Source organism: Rhinolophus ferrumequinum, chromosome 4 (genome assembly GCF_004115265.2).
Source record: "Rhinolophus ferrumequinum isolate MPI-CBG mRhiFer1 chromosome 4, mRhiFer1_v1.p, whole genome shotgun sequence".
Classification (NCBI taxonomy): Eukaryota; Metazoa; Chordata; class Mammalia; order Chiroptera; family Rhinolophidae; genus Rhinolophus; species Rhinolophus ferrumequinum.
Window position 1 is genome coordinate 99610738 of NC_046287.1, and position 21254 is coordinate 99631991.

General features: G+C 38.5%; 1 protein-coding gene across 5 annotated transcripts in view; it reads right to left on the reverse strand.

The window, feature by feature from the left end:
* LNX2 (ligand of numb-protein X 2) overlaps positions 1-21254 on the reverse strand; it is a 66295-nt gene that overhangs the window by 24121 nt on the left and 20920 nt on the right. For 3 of the 5 annotated variants that reach the window (XM_033104466.1, XM_033104462.1, XM_033104463.1), the window contains one exon: positions 8801-9314. In XM_033104466.1, the coding sequence (XP_032960357.1) occupies positions 8801-9207 (407 nt within the window). In that variant the 5' untranslated portion in view covers positions 9208-9314. Of the gene's footprint in view, positions 1-8800; positions 9315-13156; positions 13237-21254 lie in introns of all 5 variants that reach the window. The other 2 variants (XM_033104464.1, XM_033104465.1) reach the window with 1 other exon arrangement.

Here is a 21254-nt window from a genome sequence, read left to right on the forward strand (position 1 = left end):
CAGGGCTTAAGGGAAAAAGAGGATTGGGAAAGACCATTCAAAACCTGTGCATCTGGTTATGGGAAATGTCTGCCAATGGGGATGGGGTTTCCTCGGGGGTGTTGAAAATGTTCTAAAAATTGGATTATAATAACGGTTGCACATTTCTGTGAATATACTAACAATCACAAAATGTTATACTTTAAAAATAGGTGAATTTTATGGTAGGTGAAATATATCTCAAAAAACCTATTAAAAAAAAAAGACTACAGGGAAGGAGTAGATGATAGCAGGCGTGGGCAGAGAAAAACTCATGACCTGACAGCTCAAAGCCATCATTCCTCACGTTTGTAAACACTTGGAACTGAAAGAAAAAGTGAAGAAACCAACATTTGTTGAGTGTCTACTTTGTGCCAGTCACTGTGTAAAAACCTCTATATACAGTAGTTCATTGAATCCTCACAACCACTGTATTATTCCCATTTTACAAATGGGAAACTTGAAACCTAACTAAGGTGACATCACATAGCTGCTACACTGCAGAGCCAAAGTCCAAACAAACTCAGATCGATTTCAAAGACGTCTGTTCTTTCCACTGTGTCATACTAAATTCATTCTTACGGAGTTCTTTTTCTAGGCCTTAGGAAAACATAAATTGAATTTATTCCAGAAACTTGTACCTAAAAACACAATCATGGAATGTTAGAATGAGAAAAACAACAAAAACATATGTATCTTATTAAATGGAGTATTTAACAATAACACAAACCACAGTTGGCATTAGGGGCTATAACTTGGATTATTCAAGCAGTTAACTCCCTGTAGCAGGAGGCCGGTGTAGAGGACATTAAAAATGAATAACAATAGAAAAGAAATGCATGCAACGTTTAACTAGATCAGGGTAGGCAAGCGAGAGGGAGTATTTTGAAGGGGATTAATGGCAATGTGTCTTTTACTGTAATAATATTTTTATGTACACATTCACCGTATTGTTTGATCACACCTCATAGTGTTTAAGGAACACATTATATTACTATTAGTGATGGTGGTAGGGAGGCAGTAGTAGTAGAAGCAAAATAAACCAATGCCTGGTCAGTGCCAACACAATGCCAGGTACTTAATGAAATTTAAAGAATATGTGCATCTTAGAACCAAGGAAAATGATAAAAATAACATGGATTAAAATATGCAAAAATCAAATCAAGTGACATCAGTGAAAACGATAGATTATGGGTATGTGAAAAGCCTCTCTATAAAGCAATGTGAACACTGGCAGAAGTTGTCAGACTCAACTCTTTCGGAGCTCTGGAAATTAGCCAAAGTTCTGCAGCAACTTCCGAACTGCATTTCTTCAAGAAAAATGAGTGAATCTCAGTGAAAACAGTGAGTTCTGCGGCATTTGAACTTGCCCTATTTCCATCCCCACCTCCCTAGCAGCCTGGAAAAGCAATGGCCCACAGTTACAGTAGGAACAAGTCTGGCAACCACTGGAGGGGTAGACTGCAGTGCCTTCAAAGCCCTATTCCTAGAGAATTGTCATTAATTGACCCATTGGTTCCCTGGAAGACCCCACTCGCAAGACTCTTTATCTAACGTGAGTTGGAGCTCACCTAGTACAAACAGCCTTTTCACTGGGGCATTTGTTGGGAAAAAACAAAACAAAATCAGAGGTAATTGTTCAAGATCGTTGCTGCCTGAGGTGGGCAAATCAAAAAGTTTAAAAGGGAAAGAAATGTCCACAGGGGTTCTGATATGTCCAGGCTGTGTGCATGCACAGGGAACAACTGAGAAGGCACTGAACTCTCCCTTCTGGCTAACACTGACTCTCTAAGAAAGCAGGAAATGAAGGCTAAGGAGGAATTGTCAACTGCCTGAGTGCTAAAGATGTGCCCCGCCATGCACACAGAGCCCCTTGGGAAGACTGGGAAATTTGCAGGTTACAGGCATTGAAGGAATTCTCTGTCCAGTCATTAGCTGACCAGTAAGCAGAGCAGAGACTTTGCAGAATTACTTTAAAAATGAATGTCACTGAACAAACAAACAACAACAAATAGCAGTAACAAATCCTGGAGACGTACAAGAATCTGATTTCCAGAGTTGCCTCGTGATATTATTTAAAATGTCTAGTGCTCAATACGAAATTTAAAACCATGCAAAGAAACAAGTGAGTATATCCAATACACAGGAAAAACAGCAGTCAACAGAAACTGTCCCTGAGGAAGCCAAGACATTGGCCTTATCACTAGACAATGACTTAAATCAGGTATCATAAATGTGTTCAAAGAACAGGAAACCATGCCTAAAGAACTAAAGGAAAATTCGAGAATGTGTCTTACCAAACAAAAATATCAATGAAGAAATAAAGAACCAAATAGAAATTCTGGATGTAAAAATGAAGAATTCACTGCAGATTTGAAGAGGAAGAAGAAAAAAATCAGTGAACTTGAAGATAGGTCAATTGAGATTGTGAGTCTGACAAACAGAAACAAAAAGAGTAATTAAAAAAAATGGATAGAGCCTCAAGGACCTGTGGGACATTATCAAGAATATTATATAGGCAGAATGGGAGTCCCACAGAGTCAGAGAGAAGGGGGCAGAAAAAATATCTGAAGACAAAATGACCAATATCTTCCCAAGTTTGGTGACTCTTGAAAGCACAAGAGAGAAGCATCTCATCCCATGGAAGTGGTCCTCAGTAAGTTGGCAGCTGACTTTTCTTCAGAAACCAGGGAAGCCAGAAGCTGAGGATGACATATTTAAACTGCTAGAAAAAAAAGACTCAACCAAAAAATCCTTATCTAGCAAAACTATCCTTCAAAAACAGAACTGAAGACATTCCCAGATCAACAAAAACAAAGAGTTTGTTTTTAGCAGACTTGCCCAACAAGAAATACTAAAAGAAGTCCCTAGGGCTGATAAGAAAGGATCTTAGACAGTAATTCAAATGAAGAAATAAAGGGCACTGGCAAAGGTAACTACGTAGGAAAATATAAAACAGTATAGTAGTATTTTTGGGTTTATAACTCCATTTTTGTCCTATCTGATTTAAAAGACAATCACACAAAATAATAACTATAATTCTGTTTTGAAGGGCATATAATGAATAAAGATGTAATTTGCATAATTATGACAGCACAGATGAGGGGGAAGGAATGGAACTATATATGAGCTAAGTGTTTGTATAATCAGTGAAATTAAATTAATATTAATCTGAACTAGACTGATATAAATTATGATGTTAATTGTAATCCCCAGCACAACCACTAAGAAAATAATTCAAAAAATATATATGAACAGAAATGACAAAGGAATTAAAATGGCATACTAGAAAATATCTACTTCACACAAAAGAAGGAAGAAAAGGAGGAGCAGAGAAACAAAAAAGAAACAACATATAGAAACAAACAGCAAACTGTCAGACATAAATCCTACTTTATCACTAATTACATCAAATACAAATGAATGAAACACTCCAAAAGTCAGTGACTCGCATAATAGATTAAAAAGAAAACACGATCCAAACTATATGCCGAGAGACACACTTCAGGTTCAAAGATACAAAAAGTCGAAAGTAAAAGGAGAGAAATTACACCATACAAATAGTGACTTCAAGAGAGCTAAGTGGGTGTACTGACTTCAGACACAATAGACTTTAAGACAACAACTGTTTCTAGTGACAAAGAAGAACATTTCACAATGATGAAAGGTTCGAGCCGTCAAGGAGCTATCACAATTATAAACACAACTAACAACAGACCCTCGAAGTACATGAAGCAAACATTACAGAATTAACAGGAAAAATAGATAACGCAACAATAGTAGTGTAAGACTTCAATAATGGACAGAACTAGACAAGAGCAAGAAAAGAGACTTGAACAACACTGTAAATGAACTAGACCTAGCGGACACCTGTACAGCACTCACTCCGCCCATCACCAGCAGAAGACACACTGCTCTCGAGTACACATGAAGCGTTTTCCAGGACAGACCATGTGCGAGGCCATAAGAAAAAAAGCCTTAATAAAATTGAAAGGACTGAGTCATACACAGCATGTTCTCCAATCACGATGAATTAAAAATGGATCAAATACCCAAATGTAAGAGCTTACACGGTAAAAGTCTTAGAAGGAAACATAGGTGTAAATGTTGTGCCGTTGACTTAGGCAATGGTTTCTTAGATAGGACACCAAAAGCACAAGCAAACAAAGAAAAAAAAAGATAAACTGGACTTCATAAAAATTAAACTTGTTTGTCCTTCAAAGGGCATAGGCAAGTGAAAAGACAATCTATAAGATGAGAGAAAATATTTGCAAATTATATATTTAATAAGGGTCTAGTATGCAGAATGCATATAGAATGTTCACCACTTACAAAAAGACAAACAATCCAGTATAAAAATGGCCTAGTGATGTTGAGCATCTGTTCACGTGTTTATTGGCCATTTCAGTATCTCCTTTGGAGAAATTATCTATTCCAATCCTCCGCACACTTAAAATGGATTACTTGACTTTTTTTTGAGTTATAAGAATTCTGTATATATTCTGGATACTAGACTGTTATCAGACACATGGTTTGCAAATATGTATCTCTTTTTACATTACATATGAGAAAAGAATACTGGTAAGAATGTGCCAAACCCAAACTTCCCTCCAAGCTAAAATGCACATTTCAAAGAGCAATCTTGCCTCAGCCTACCCTGACCCCTGAAGCTTCAAAACCACGTGATGAACTAGAAAAGCTCTCAGCATGGAAAAAGACTTCTCTAAAGGTTTTCTCTGTATCGCACAAGCTTTTTACAATATTGCTAAACTGTAAGGTTTGTAGGGGGAAGAGAAAAATGATTTTGAACCTTGCCATCAATAAGCTAGGACACAAACGCTCACTCTAACAACAGCAAAAACATTGACAATTCCTAAGCTTTAAACGTGAAATTGTTGAGGGTGAGGCAGGGATGAGGGCGACAGCGGGGATGCTTTATTGTTGATGGTGCTTGGCAGAATTTCACAAAGTAATTACTAAAATGGAAAAGTCATATGCTTAGTACAATATATAGAATATTTCTTAAAAGCTTTATTTCTCCTTTCAAAGATGGGTACTTTCCCATGTCTTTTAAAATTCTTCACTGTTTTACTAATATATAATCAGTTAACAACTAGTAATTTTATTTAAAAACACATTCATCTTTCATAAATGTTCTGCTTTTAGCTGGAAGAGAAAATGTCAACTGTTCTCAAACTGAAGCAGATTTCTTAAGAGTAGAATTTCAGTCAAATAGGGAAGGTAATTTTAAACTCAAAATTACCAGGTTTATGCAAACTACTCCTAATGCTGCCTTTCTACTAATAATTAATAGGATTTCCAAACCCTAAAAATTCAAGAACCAAGGCATGACAGTTGTATTATTTTTATACATTGAATCACTGCTGCTGCTGCTGAAAGCCTGTGAATTTCAATGAAACTTACCAATTTCTAACAGATGAGTGAGACGATGTGCAGAAATGCCACAGTTGTAATAACCCTACTTTGTGCCTCATGACATCACTTTTGCTGCTAGTTTGTGTTGGTTTTAAAACATGGCTGCAAATATTTTCACCTCCTTCCATCACAAAGTGAAGCCTCTGCCCGTCCCCTGACTCTGGGTGGACTGCGTCAGAGTAACAGCATAAGGCATGTTGCATGATGTCAAGGCTAGATCATAAAAGACCATGGCAGCTTCTGCCTTAGTCACAGGGACCCTGAGCGACATGGAAGAACTTTAAATACCCTGAGGCCGTCATGCGGGAGAGACCACCTTTAGGCTCTCCCGCCGTCCAGTCCCAGCTGAGCCTACGCCTCTGGTTTTTTCCATCAAGGTGCCAGACACGCGAATACAGACACCATCTTGGAAGTAGCTTCTCCAGTTCCAACTGCTGTAGTCCCTCGGTTTTGGTTCTTTCGAGCTGTGGCCCAGATGTCACCTCACAGAGGCAAGCCATCCCCGCTGTGCCCTGTCTGAATCCCTGACTCAAAGAATCCATGAACAGAGTCAAATGCTTGTTTTATGTCTCTATATTTGGGGTGGTTAGTTTCTTAGCAATGGATAACCAGGACACAGGTTAAATTTAACTGAACAAACATTAGCTGAGTGTCAACTTGGCGCAAGAGAACTCAAAGTCGGTAAATATGTGGTTCAGGCCCTAAAGGAATTTACAAGCCAGCAGCAGATTCTAACACGCTATCAGCTTGCAGAGTACTTGACAACAAGAACGGTTTCTGGCACATAGTAGATAATAACATTTGCTGAATGAACAAATGAACTACATATTATTTAGGGCTGAGTGTTGGATAATAACTATTTCTACCTGAATTTCAACATTTTTAATTGAGACTAGAGAAAGATAAGGCCGTTCATCATACATCTGTTCAAATGGGATATAAAAATTCTGTTTTATAATTTACCTTTTCATTTTTATGAACCAATAGTTACTCTTAGCTGTTTCTATCAATCAAGTCACCCCCCTTTTCAAATCATTCACATTTTTCTTTTTTTTAAATTTTATTGGGGAAAAGTATGTTTCTCCAGGACCCATCAGCTCCAAGTCAAGTCGTTGTTGTCAATCTAGTTGTGGAGGGCGCAGCTCAATGGCCCATGTGGGAATCGAACAGGCGACCCTAGTGTTACGAGCACTGAGCTCTAACCAATTGAGCCAACCGGCCGCCCCTCATTCACATTTTTTAATGTATCTTTCACAATAAAGACCTAAGACACTTTGGAAATGATTAAATTAGTAGCTAAAATATTAATAAGCACATTTGGAAAATGGAACTTTCAACTAGACATAACTGCTTAGCCTTTATCAAACCTCCAAATGAAAGCACATTTGCAATTCCGAAGTTTTTACATTATCAACATAAATATCTTGATAGAAAATACTGATACTTCAATTACACACAGGCAGAACTCAGAGATATTGTGGGTTTCGGTCCAGACCACTGCAATAACGTGAGTCTCACAATAAAGCAAGTTGTAATCTTTTTGCTGATGGAGAGTCTTGCCTTCAATTTATAAACAAAACAAAACCAAAGACTAAACATCTGTGAAGCACACTAAAGCAAAGCCAACAAAACGAGGTGTGCCTTATTGAATTCCTGTATGCGTTTTAGTGAAGTGGACGTTCCTAAAAATTTGTGAAAATTTGATCTCACTGCTATCAAAATAATTAGTAACTGAATTGAGACTTTGTTCAGTTCTTCTAACATCCTGTAACTGATGTTTATAAAAGAGTCATGAAAAAAACCTATCCCCTAAAAAGAATAGTTCTACTGAGAGAAATAAGAAAAGACTAAAATAGTCTGCAACCTCAGCTGTGCCCAGGACTGGTCCACACTAGTGTATTTAAAAGTTTGCTGTCAATTTCCAGGTCTTTGCTGCCATGTTCGGATTCTACACCTGCTGGTGACCGAAGATACACAAAAATCTATGTATCTATCAAAAGTCTATATATCTATCCCGGACTCTTAGCTCTTATTTTTAGACAAAAGAGCTCCGAGTTAAGCAACTTCTCTGTAAATCTTCATGTTTCTGATACTTTAATAGCATCTTGTTCTTTCTCACATATCTTAATTATTTCTAATGAGTACACTCATTTTGTAACACTAATACTTAATATTAGAACATGTATATCCATGTGTATATGAAACTACCACATAGTAGTGGAGAATATGACTCAACCTGTGGTAAAGTTGCCATGGTATACTAGAATGTAAATAAGAGTATTGAGGTTTAAGTCTGACTATACCATTAACTAGCTCTAAATCTTTGTGATTCAGTTTCCTGGTTTGTAAAGTGAGGGGATTAGATGACTCTCCTCTAATTCTATGATCTTATATGTGAGTATAATGATAAGCTGTTCTACACCTTGTCACGAATATATGTAAGTATAATAAACTTAGCACTATTTCTAAATCCAACATATTATACTATGCATTGTTTCACAGCAATCAAAACGACCACAGCTTTTTAAAGAGAATTTTTTATAAGAGTTTATTTGAGCAACCTGACAACATATGCAGAATTACTGCAACTTTACACTGCAGGGCTGGCTTACCTTTGAAATTTAGACATATATTTTTTTTCTGTCATTTTATGTGATTCTACCTACTTATGACATGAGATGTATTTTAACCCTTCTTCAGGGTTAAAATTTTAAAGATCAAGAATTTGACCGAAGTCAAATTATACAACTCACTGAACAATCAGCGAAGTAAATTAGTTAAGCTTTTAAAAAGCTTTTCAGAACAAAAATAACCACTAAATATTTTAAAGTTTCCAACCCCTAGTTCTTGTTCAGTCTAGTCCCTGAACTCAGAATCTTTCTAAGATCTTAGCAAATAAAATTATTTACACTTACTTTTGCATGTTACAACAAAATCGTTATTTTTATTGGTTGCAAAATATCCCATGGAGTGGATATAATACCGTAGTTTTAACTCTTGCCCTACTTACTGTTAATTAGATTGACTCCAATTTATCGACCTGTGTATGTACAGTGTTGCGGTGAACATCTTTATATACAATTTTTCCTTTTTGGATTATTTTCTTAGGATAATAAGCTAGATAAAAGGATATTCACATTTACAGTTTTTAAAACAAACTGCCAAACTGCCTTGCAAAAAGAGTCTATCATTATATCCTGCTACCCATGTTTCTGTATTCATGTTTTTTGATTGACAGTTAAATACTATCCCCTGCAGCTTAGCTATTTATTGTATATCCAGTATTTGTTTCAACACCTTGTCATAAACCCCAGCTAATTCTCTCTCTTGCAAAGTGCTTGCTTACCTGTTTTTAAGATGTGCCTCCAGGTCACAGCGTTGCATTACATCCTGGCACACGGAAGAAAACGGACACAACACTAATAATTTGTCCAGGAGTTTATGAACTAGAATACTAGACTTCTTACACAACTTAAAGTGAAGTCTTTTGCGGTCCAATGGACAGAAATCTTTCTCCTGTAAGAAGTTTCTGAGGCACTTGCAGCAGAACGTGTGTCCACAGGGGGTATCCAGAGGCTGCAGCAGGGGCTGAAGGCAAATATGGCAGACCAGGTCGTCGTCCACTTCGGCCTGGTAATTGTACAAGTGGTTTTCTCTTGTCCAGTGCTGCTGGCCACATTCAAAACACAGAGGATTGTAGGACGACGAGGAGGTGTGTTCCACAGACACCATCTCATCACTAGTTGTTCCCATTTTGAATCAACCACAGCAGTTTCTGTATTTTCATGTGTTAGACTTCCACTTCAATTTGCTTTCCTTTAATAGACAGTGACGCATTTGAAAAAAAAACCCAGGCTTTTCTAGATAAACAAAACAAACCAAACAAACAAAAAAAAAGTAATTAGTGTCCTCAAGATAGGCTACAAGTATCAACATAACATTACTAGTCAACTTCCTTTTTAGTAAAAAATTAAAATTTGGATCAGGTAATAAATTAGTCATAAAAATACAAAAATGAAATTAATTTGCTAGTTGGCTAAGAACGATGTACACTGCCAAGTTCACAGTAAAAAAAGAAATTGTGACTAAAAAGAAAGATGCCATGTATTGTACGGCATGACATAAGAAACAACCAATTTGTTTTACTGACTGAAATCCCCAAATAGTTCACCGCTCAATGGTTGTTTTAAAGCCAATTAATCTACATGATATGCTAATAATGCAATTTGAGGTATAGTATCTAACACATTTGTATCAGCAATCCCAGTCATCGTTCTTTGCTTCTGACTGAATTTACACATTGATAGGACTAAACCAAAGATTGTGTCTTCGAAATGTAGTCTCAAGGATAATCTGGTGTCTGTTTAAGAAATGACCTTTGCTCTGCACTACGTTTAGGGAGAAATGGATTTCTAAGTATGTACGATTTAAATATTCTTTCTATGTAACAGATTATAGAAAGATAAATCTGTATAACATACATAAATAACACCTGTGCAAATTCATAAAATACAATACTATTTCAGGCCATTAAAAGAAAAAAACTGCTGTACTTCAATTAAACAGATAAGACATGCTATAAATTTCAATTCCACGTCATATTATATTACTTCCCACTCCCTTTTGTTCTGGCTGACTCAGAGCAGCCGTGTGTGTGTGTGTGTGTGTGTGTGTGTGTGTGTGTGCCCCCTCTCCAACACAAGACTCTCACCACAGCCCACCCCAGTTTAGTGCAGACCTACCAAGGAATGCTCCCCTCAGATAAGGGTTTCCATATTCCTGCGGCTGCAGCCCCAGGGGGTTAAAAAGTCAAGTAAAGGCAGCAGCTGTCTGTATTCATTCTCCCGTAAATATTTACAGTGTCTAGTATGTGCCAAACACTGCACAAGGATAGAGGAGAGGGAGTGAGAGGGCGGTTAAGAAAACCCATTATTAAAATGCAAAGTAGTAAGTACTCTGAGGAAGTGATGCTCGGATGCCATGTGAACAGAGAAAGATGAGAACTGGCATCTCACTCAGTCTGGCTTTGTGGCTGGAAATACTTTCAAAAGGGAAAAATACGGACTGCGACTGCTGAGCTGTGGCAGGAAGCACTGGCCAGAGAGAAAAATAGAGAAGGACAACTTGACGTTAAGTCACAGGGACCCGAGTGCTCACACACATTCAGGGATCAAGAAGCAGATCAAGACGTCAAGGATGAGGAGAAGAAACTGTATTGGAGGCTGGGGGATGGTACGACTCAGGTGCACCTGCCCCAAGGACAGAACGAGACACCATGTTAATGCCACTAGCATTTGCTTCAATAATAAAATTTTCCTCCAGTCACACATATGTATTTGCTATATTATTTGGTGTATTTATTAGAAAAACGACATTAACATTGCAACAGATTTAACAAGAATGGCCAGGAATTATGAGGGAGTGGGACAGGATTCGATGGGATGGCTGATCTCAGATAAACTGTGCGTTTTTAAAAACTACTTAATAAAAGGACAGTAAGAGCAGCCTGTGATCTAGACTCCTATCAGTACCACCAGAAAGAGCAAACATTCCTTGTATTTTGTAACTCCTGGGGCTTGTTCTTTTCCCTCCGAGCATCGTAACCTTTTAGAGGTCAGTGCAAGGTATGTGAGATTAAGGAGACAAACACCATCTATCGCAGGCAGACGCTGCTTCAGCCCACGTGTTTGAACACAGAATGTTTACAGAGGCTTGTTTCCCACTAGCAAGAAAATGCACACGTCCTTGGCTCTCCTTTGTGACAGCGGTTATCCTAACTTTTCCATTCTTCAAGAAAATAAACTGCAATTCTAGCCTCCCACATAATGACTAAGAAAACATTTCTCTTAAGATTATTATGTTTTAGCTGTTTTCTAAAGCTCTAAATAACTTTTAGTGCTTTATTTTCATTTTTGTCACAAAATCTTTTCAAGAGGAAAAATAACATGGTCCCATTTAAAAGACCAAATAACAACTGCATTATCTTCAGCCCCGAAATACCTGTTACCCGAAACGTGAGATGAAAACAGATCACCGACATGTGGATATGAACAGGTTAAAGTGGGGGCCGCACCCCGGAGCCACCTGTGAGGGTTCAAGTCCTTGCTCCGTCACTTACCCGCTTTGTGACTTTACTGAATGAATGTGTTCCCTTCTCATATGTGAAATGGGAGTAAACACATCAAGATATTATTTAAAACGTGTTGTAATATTCCCAGCCAATTTAGTAGTTTCCATCTCTTTACTATTCCTGGAATATTAGCTAAATAGATAATGTAGTTTGTAAAGATATACTCTATGCTACATTTTATATTTTGGAAAATATTGAGGACTACTCAACTATCTCAAAGGATTGATATAAAGAATGGATGTGTGTGTGTGTGTGTGTGTGTATGTGTGTGTACACACAGCTTAGCTTAGAACAGTGCCTGACCCATAAAAAGTGCAGTATATAAGTGTTAGCTATTATGACCATTATCAAAGATAAAGGAACAAAAGTTTGGACAAATGTGGGTTTGCCCAAAGCCATACAATTTATTATTACTGAGTAAAAGGAAAATAAATCAGTTCTTTCTTGCTTCAAAACAACCCAACAGTAAATGAAGTAATTATAGGACACAGGTAAGCTATTTCATCAAAACCTTGGTTGCGAGTTTCGTCAGGACAAAGGTAGCCTGACCTTGTTTTTCCAATCCCCAACCCCACCCCTCTATCCCCAATCCAGGCAGATGATTTTCTTTCCGCTTTATGCAACACCTTACACCACTTCTTCTGTAGCACCTTATACCACTTCTCATACTCTGTCCCTCACTGAACCATGAGCTCTGTAAGAGCTCAATGACCAGAGGGAAGAAGCTCAATAAATGCTGAATGACCAAATGGTGACAATATGCTGATAATTCTGGTTTGAGTGACTAGAAATACACCTGTGTAAATGGGAGGCTGTGCCCATGTTTATATAATCTTGATTTCAGATATTTTAAGCACTCTTTGAAATATTAAAATACAAGTTAAATATATAGTAGTCCTCAATATTTCCCAAAATATAAAATGTAGCATAGTGTGTATGTTTACAAACTACATTATCTGTTTAGCTAATATTCCAGGAATAGTAAAGAGATGGAAACTATTACATTGGCTGGGAATATTACAACACATTTTAAATAATATCTTGAAAAAGAGCCAGTGCGATGGAAAGGGAGCTACAAGACATGGTTTCACTACGTAACTCCAGTTAGGGTTAACATGCTTGTTCTTCCTGGTTTATGATACGAGAATATCCTGGTACATCAGAGACTCTCAGAAAGAATTACAGTTGTCACAATTTGCCCACTCCAAAACTATACATTATTTGGGTAATTTCTCTTGATGGTGTTTTAGATTCAGATTGAAAGAGGCCTCACTGGCCCTAACCTAGGAGACCCAGCGCAGGGAAAAAAGATGGTGAGCTAAGTATTACCACCAAGTACGGTCAGGTGGGAAATAGCCTTTGACGTCTCAATGCCAAGAGTCTAGAAATACCCTCTCCTCATGTCCTCCAGGCAAACTCCTACTCATTCTTTGAGTCTCAGCTCAAACTCTCCCTCCTCTGTCAAAGCCTGCCTGCCTCTTCCTACTTTTAGGCACACCTGCCTTCCCTTCGGCTCCTGCTGCTCTCTGCACACACCTGCGTTTCAGCAATTACATGGGCGTGCTTCCTTACCTCTTCTCACCTCTTTAAGGGTAAAGACAACAGTGTCTTCTTTATCTCTTGTTGTCCCGGTTCTTGGCACATAATATGCACTAAAAATAAAATAAAAAACTCTTCTCAGGCTCATACTTGAGCCTGAAATGCAGAGAATTCTGAACTGTATAATATAACTACATAAATATGCAAGAGAAAACCAAGCACATTTATTTGTGGCACTGCAAAGCAATCAACATATTGGACCCTGCCCTGTGATTACAAAGAATAACATATCACTCCCTTTAATCTTCAAAAGTCTGAAAACAAAGTTTCTTTTTTTTTTTTTACTTGATGGTATCAACACAAGAACATTTTTATTATACGTTACACATCAGCTTTGATAGCTGCCTTTGCATAAAGCAGTGGTGGTTAAACTTTTACAACTAAGGATCCCTTTATCCACTCCAGACAAGCTCAGGAGTTTCTTAAACAATAACTTGCAACTACCATGCAACACGCAAACAAACTCCTGAGCATATGTATCCCAGAGAAATAATGTAACTGGTGTTCACACGAAAACCTGTGCAGCTTTCTTTGTAATGCCCCAAACTAGAAACAACCCAGGTGCCCTTCAATAGGTAAATGGATTAAAAAAGCTACGGGACATCCACACCATGGATTACTACTCAGCAACAAAAAGGGATGAACGATGATGGATACATGTAACAATCTGCATGAACCTCCAGAGATTTATGCTGAGTGAAAAAAAGCCAATTCTAAAAGGATGCATACTATAATATTCCGTTTATATAACATTCTTGAAATGAAAATGAAATTAATTAAAATGTTTAAAATATTCATTTGTTAATAACACTATAAATCCATATTCACATTTTTATGATAAATAAACTTTGTTAAATAAAAAATATAGTGAGAAGAGAAGCATTGTTTTACATGTTAGCAAATCTGGAGCTTCAAATCTGTTTCTATTTTCAATCTGTTGTGTGATCGCATGTCAAAGATCCTCTAAAAAGCTCTACTTGGACATTCACGAGAGAATGAGAGTGAAAACAAAGATAACATCTTAGGTAAACAGTTTTGAGCTTGTGGACCCAATGGAAGAGAACCGGGGTTCCTGGGGCACACTTGAGAACAGCTAGGGCAGAGCACTAAAGTGTCCTGAAACCCTTCGTCCGTAAGAAGTACCAGTTAGCACCTAACACTACTTTTACAAAAGAGAAAACCGGAAAAGGCAAAATGCTGAGATGAGCCCATACTGGAAGCGTCTGTCTTTCCTGGAATAAAGTTCTTTCTCCAGAGCTTTTTCCTACTGGAAGAAGCCTGTCTGGATATTTAGATGTATTATATGAGAGATTTACAGAAATTCAACTCTTAATCAAAACCACTTTGTATTGCAGGTCTCTAGGAAGACTATCAAATATCAGTTTCCAACAATTCCACATTTATAATTTATAAGTCTCATTATCTACATAAAATTATAATTCAGCACACTCAGCTATTTGTCTCCTATCTCATTGTAACAAATAGAAATATTTGAAAAGCCATTTTTAAATTCTCAGATGGTATTTGTAGTGAGATGTACTCTATTTAATAACCTAGGAAATTAGTTAATTAAGCAAAAACTGCCAGAAGCTATGCAACTGAGGCTCTGAGCTCTATGCCAGCCGGGTAACTAGGTCACTCACTACACAACACATTTCTTTCATTCGCCACATGTTTATTCAATGTCTACTATGGGTGAGTATATTATATATTAATATATCCTGGTGCCTTGGCTTCCTGTCTATGAAGTATCAGCTTTGCTCGTAGTAATTGAGCAAGAAACACACATACACACACACACACACACACTCTCTGTCACACACACACGCAGCTTAAATTTAGCTCTAAAATTCTCATAATTCTACATATTTTTATATACAACAAAACACTTAACTGATAACTCACATTTACCCTTCAGTCCCAACATCTGTTAGCTGTTTTTGATAACATTTAATAATCACGTAAATATTTTATAAAAAGGAGATTAAATTGTAGCTAGCAGAGAATTTAGAAATTTCGAATGTCATTCTACCTTTAGTTCTAATTTTGAACCACTAAGCTATGATGAAGAGCTTTTTTAAATGCAAAAAGATCAAGACAAAAACTAAACTGGATTACCTGTCCCATTCCTGCAGGCTCAGGTACTAAAGCTACAGTAACTGAGAAATACAGTAACTCAATTATATAGCTACTGAGTAACATAGTAACTAAAGCAGATACTGAAGTTATAGCTTTAAAAATTATACTAAATTATGTTACTTCAGAATAATTTAAAAAAACAGAATTGATATAAAACTACTTCAAAAAGAAAATACAGCATATGGAATGCTAACCATTTCTACATAGCTCAATATGCAGACACGCCTCTGCCAATCAGAACAGCCCTCTGTGGAAAGAACTTTATTCCAGGAAAGACACTCCCGCAGCACGAGGGGTCTTGTCAGCAGCAGCCCTCACCAGCCCAGAGTTGGGGCGATTTCTGATGTCTTAGAGAACGTCACACATTCACACGTGTTGCACAATACATACAGATGTGGTGTGGATGGCGAAGGGAACTACACTTTCCATTGGTTTGGTTTTATGCATGTGATGTTTATCTGCTGGATGTATTTTAAAACGTCTTTCATTTACATTCAAAGTCAAGGATTCTGACTTTAATAAATGAATCTATTTGATTCTAAAGGATGAAATCTTTCAAATGTTTAACTTCTTGCACAGTACATTTAGAAAACATCTATTTTCCAGTGATTGATCAAGTCTTATTTTCAAGGTCTTTTCAATCTGATTTCTTTCGTTGTGAGTCCCCACTACTGCACTAACTCTCCAGGGAGTCAAGGGCCTGTGGAGGAGAGACCTGGCTTCAGAATTTGGCTCTGCCACTCCCTCACTAGCAATGTGACGTCATAACGTGGCATGGCACTTAAACATCTATAAATCTCAACTTTCTTGTGTGTAAAAGAGAAATGGTAGGATTACTGTGAAGCTAAAAATGTTACACTGCCAGAAAACCCTTTCACAAGCCACAAAGCCTCGTGAGACAAATTTATGACTAGATTAATGATTGTAAAGGTCGATGTACAGAAGAACAGACTAGCTGGATTGCTGGGTGGCCCCAGCCCCTCCCATGAACCTGGTCACCGGGAGGCCTGGATGAGATTCTGAGCTGTGCGACTGAAAACCAGGCCACATGGCTCAGCAATGCATCTCCCTAATCTTCCACTGTCTTAACCTATATACTAAGTGGGCCAAACGAGATAAACTCTGAAGTTACTTACAGATCCCAAATCCCGTGATTCTAGCACAGTGTGCTTTGAGCACGCCTTTCCCCCCACCAAAACAAAACAAAACAAACATTTTTTTTTCTTTACTACTGTCTAGCACTGTGATTACTATACAAAATGATCTAAATCCAGAGTATCAGGAGGGTTTTGTGTGAGTGTTTATTTTTGGTTTTGTTTGATTTTCACAGTACTGGACACTCTAAATATCCCAACCTGAAATGTTTCTATTTTTGCAGACAAGTGTATGTGCAACAGAGCAGTGCTAGATATATAATTGGACATCTCTGTGTTTTCATGACAGCAGTATGACATAAGATACTACAATGTCATCAAACAAAAACAACTTTCTTTACTGGTTCCCAGATAAGGTGCCAATTACGAGATGCTGCTGCACCGATCGGAAAGACTAATATGGTTAGTTTGTTTGCTTTTTTCTATTTGTAAGGCAAGCACAGATAATTATTAGTAGTATAAAAAGGTGGTTTTAGACGGCAGATTTTGCTCCAGTCAATCTTATATTTCTCCATTAAAAAAAAAAACACATCTAAAGCCACAGAAAAAGAACAGACTCTTCAGTCTTATTTCCCTCAATGAATGCAAAGATATCAGCAGAACATTGCTATTCTGTGATCAAATCTACACAATAACATAAATGAAGTGGAACGAACCCACAATCAGGATAGGTTTTATGGTGGCGGTTCTACTATAGTTAAGATTCCCAGATTCGTTATCTTAACTATGGGCAAGATATAAGAAATTCAAATGCTGCAGCTTTCCAAACTAATCCGTGACACCAATAATTAAAAGAACAGGTATTAGTTAAGATGCTCAATTTGTTTCAGTTCTCTCGCTCTCTCATTATGTATATACACACATATGTGTGTGTGTGTAGGTGTATGTGTGTGTGTGTGTATGTATATATATATATATATATATATATATATATAAAATCAGATCAAGAATGGGCCAGACCTCAAAAGACCATCACTGAGTGGCCAGATCTTTGTGTTCTCTCCACATTCGTCTAAACAGTCAGTGGCATCGGGGAAGGAACTGAAACCTTGTCAGCTGTGATATTTATCCAGAATAATTCTCATGGGTTGCCAGAGGTCTTTCTAATTTATTAAAAATGAGTCATTTGAGTTACATATAGTTCTAATACGGAGAAAAATTAAAAGAAAATCCTCACTATACTGTAACTCATTACCCAGATTCAAACATAGCATAAATAAAATAGCCTTTCAAAACATAAATACCTAGTGTTACATGATTGGAAATAAAATATTTGTACTGTAAAGTCAGAAATATATTAAATCATTGGGATGGTCAACAATGTACTCCAAAGTAGTATTAATTTCAGAAACGGATTCAAACAAAACCCCAGGTTTTGCATGTTATGTTGTTACTATGTACCTGCCTTTTTTGACATCTCCATTAGGGAACTTTTAGAAACAAAATATATTTAAAAGCAAATTAATTCTTCTTCTTCCTAACCTTCAAACCTGACCTCTGTCCTATTCATCCTCTATTCTTCCTCCTTCCCACCCATCCGTCTGCCTGCCGGTCCAGCTGTCTCTCCATCCATCCATCCCCTCTCTCCGCTCCATCTTCCCATCCACCCGTCCAGGTGCTACTGGGAATCCCCTACGTGCCAGGCACTGTTGTAGGGCTAGAAGCTCAGCAGTGAATAGAGACAACCCCTGCCCTTGTAAAGCTGACACTCTGTGGGCGTGGAAGCGAGGACAGATGATACACAAGAAAATGAATTTCAGATGTTGGTAAGTACTACGCAGAAAAAAAGAGCAAGGTAGGGAAGACAGAGCACTTGGGAGAAGGACGGCTTTTTAAATAAGGGTGATCCGGGACAAACTCACTGCAAAAGTGGCACTTGCATTAAAACCAAAAGAAAGTAACCAGAAAGGCACGCAGGTCTCTGGTGTAAAAATTTTTGTTACAGACAAATGAAATGATAAGTAAAGTATAAAGGCCCTGCAGTGAGAATATGACTGGTATGTTCAATGAACAGTAAGGAAACCAGTCTGGCTGAAATGAACAAAGCAGAGAATGGGTGAGAACGGTAACTGGGGCTACGTCTTCGAGGGCCTCAGAGAACTCTGGCTTTTACGCTGAGTCAGAATCTTATCAGGATCGTTTTGGCTGCTGTGTTGACAATCATCTGAGGGGGCCAAAGCAGAAAGAGGAGCCTACTGAAGTATTCCAAGCTGTAGGTGCTGGTAGATTAAACTGGGGGGGCATCGCTGAGACAGGAGAAGACACTCCATTCTAGAGACATTTTGAAGGCGGACCAACACGATCTGCTGATGAATGAAACGTGTGTATGGGCTGCTGATGGGGGAGAAGTCCAGGATGACTCTAAGGTTCTGGGTCTGAAGTGGAAAGGCAGAATTAATAGAACTGAGATGCAAAAGTCTGCAAGGGAGAAGGTTGAATGGGTATGCTCAAGTTTGAACGTGATAAACTTGAAATGCCTATTAACCTCCAAGCAGAGACACTGAGTAGGCAGTTAAATGTGCAAGTGCAGGTCAAGGGACAGGACTGGCTGATGACACCAACGTAGGAAGCATCAGTGTATAGACGGTATGGAAAGCCATTAGGTCACCAAAGGAGAGTAGATGAGTATAAGCATAAAAGAGAAGGGGCCTGAGGAGTGATCTGTCCCGAAGCCACCAACTCGGAGCGCACCACCCCAATGCAGCGAGCACCTGAATCCGCCAGGACCTACTCTTCCGTGCCTCCCCAGGATAAATAACTGTGGGTCCAGAATCAGGCCAAGGACCTAACATTAATGCAGAAAGAGTCCACTCAGGTGTATCTAATTCCATTGCATGACAGGGACTCCCCAGCCTGTGAATTCCACCGTGAAGGAGTCCCTAAGGCTGACGGGTGCTATTTTTGACCCTCTCCATCCCAGTAAAGAACCTGTCAAGAGAACTTCTTTGATCAACTCAAAATGGTTGAAAAGAGCATGTTCTGAGAAGAGCTGAAGTACCGCCTACGGGGGTCTGCATGGAATGGACGGACAGAGAGAGGGCCTGAGGGACGGACTGTGTGCTGACAGGCTGGCGGGCTGGCTAAGTCACAAGAGAGTCTGAGTCAAGAAATGATGCGAGTAGGACTGGCAGAGATCACGCTGGCAGGACGTCTGGCACAGGTAAGGGGAGGTGCGGCAATAACGAAGGCAAGCACAACAGGAAGTCGTTGCAACGGTCAAGATGAAGGAAATGAGAACTTAAGGAAGGTAATGACTAGGAACAGTCAAAAAAGGGGTGGGATTTGAGTAACATTCTAGGATGTAGAAATGCTTTAAAGAGAGAGAAGCAAGACGGTAAGAGAAGGGGTCAGCATGTGAAAACAGGCACAGACATAGCAAAGAAGAAAGAGCTGTACGTGAACTTTCCTCCTATTTCCCATGAAATGCACGTACATTCTGTATAATTCAAGATTAGTTTCTCTGTTATAAACACAAGAATTCCCTGATATCTCCCCAAAGACAAATCTGAATACTCCATTTAACACTCTACTCTGTGAACTGTGCTCTGCCGAGAAATAAAATGTCTTTCAAGATTTACAAGAAATTCCACCATCAGGAGAAGCTGTGTTCTCCGGTCCCAACCTTCCTCTTCAAACAACTAAGGTACTGGGCTGACTGGGCTCCACGATCCCTAAAGCTTCTTCCAGCTCAAACATTCCAGTGTGGTGGGGGGCAGGGGACGGAGGAGGGGAGTCTTACTACCGTTTAAAATAAAAAGACGATGGCCATTAATCTAAATACACAGTGTAGCCAGAAAAAGATTGAGAGGTAAGTAACTAGAATGACCACGAGTGAAGAGAACAAGCATGTGGGACGATGACAGAATATGAGGATTTGTGTTTTTAGACAAAAGGGGAGAGGACTGATGTCAGAAAGAGATGAACACTGGTCTAAACTGAACACGGATTTACTCATGAGGGCAATTTGGACATCTGTAAGGAATGGGTTAGAGCAGATAATTCTAACAGCTAATAGTTATTGAGTGCTTACTATGTGTCAGGAAAAGTATTAACTGAGATGGGGAAATAACAGACTTACTCCATGATAACCCTGAGTTTGGTATCATCTTCATCATCATCATTCCCATTTTTCAGATGAGGAAACTGAAAGTAAGAAACATGAAGTAACTTGTCCAAGATCCCAAAGCTGGTAATTGATACAACGGTGATTCAAATCAGGCAGTCTGATTCCAGAGTGAGTACAGTACAGTACAAACTGTACTATAATTCTTAAGTACATACTGTATTTAAGTACAAAAAGTAAATACTGTAGAGACTGCACAAGTCAAAACATGTACGTACCCACATACATACATGTGTACAAATACAGGTATATACACATACAACATACACGTGTATGCACACGTACATATGGCCACCTAAATAAATGGATACACACACAGGGAAATTCTTTATCTTCTGTTGTTAGCATCAGGGAGGCTAATTTCCAGAAGGAAACACACATTCCTATGCATATACTAGACAGAATAGGAATGTTAGACCTTATTTCTTAGTCTCACAGGAATTTCCCACAATTTGTGTTTTCATTTTTACTGTGATAAAATGGAGCCTTCAAAATCGACAGAAATTAAGCATCAGAAAATTCAGGACCATTAGAAAACGTCTGGTCGATCATACCCTGCATGACAGGCCCTGTGTGGGGACAGGGTGACTGTGGGAGCTGGACAGACAGTTCCCACCGGCGCAGCATTCAGTCTGTGTGGAGATATTAGCCAGTG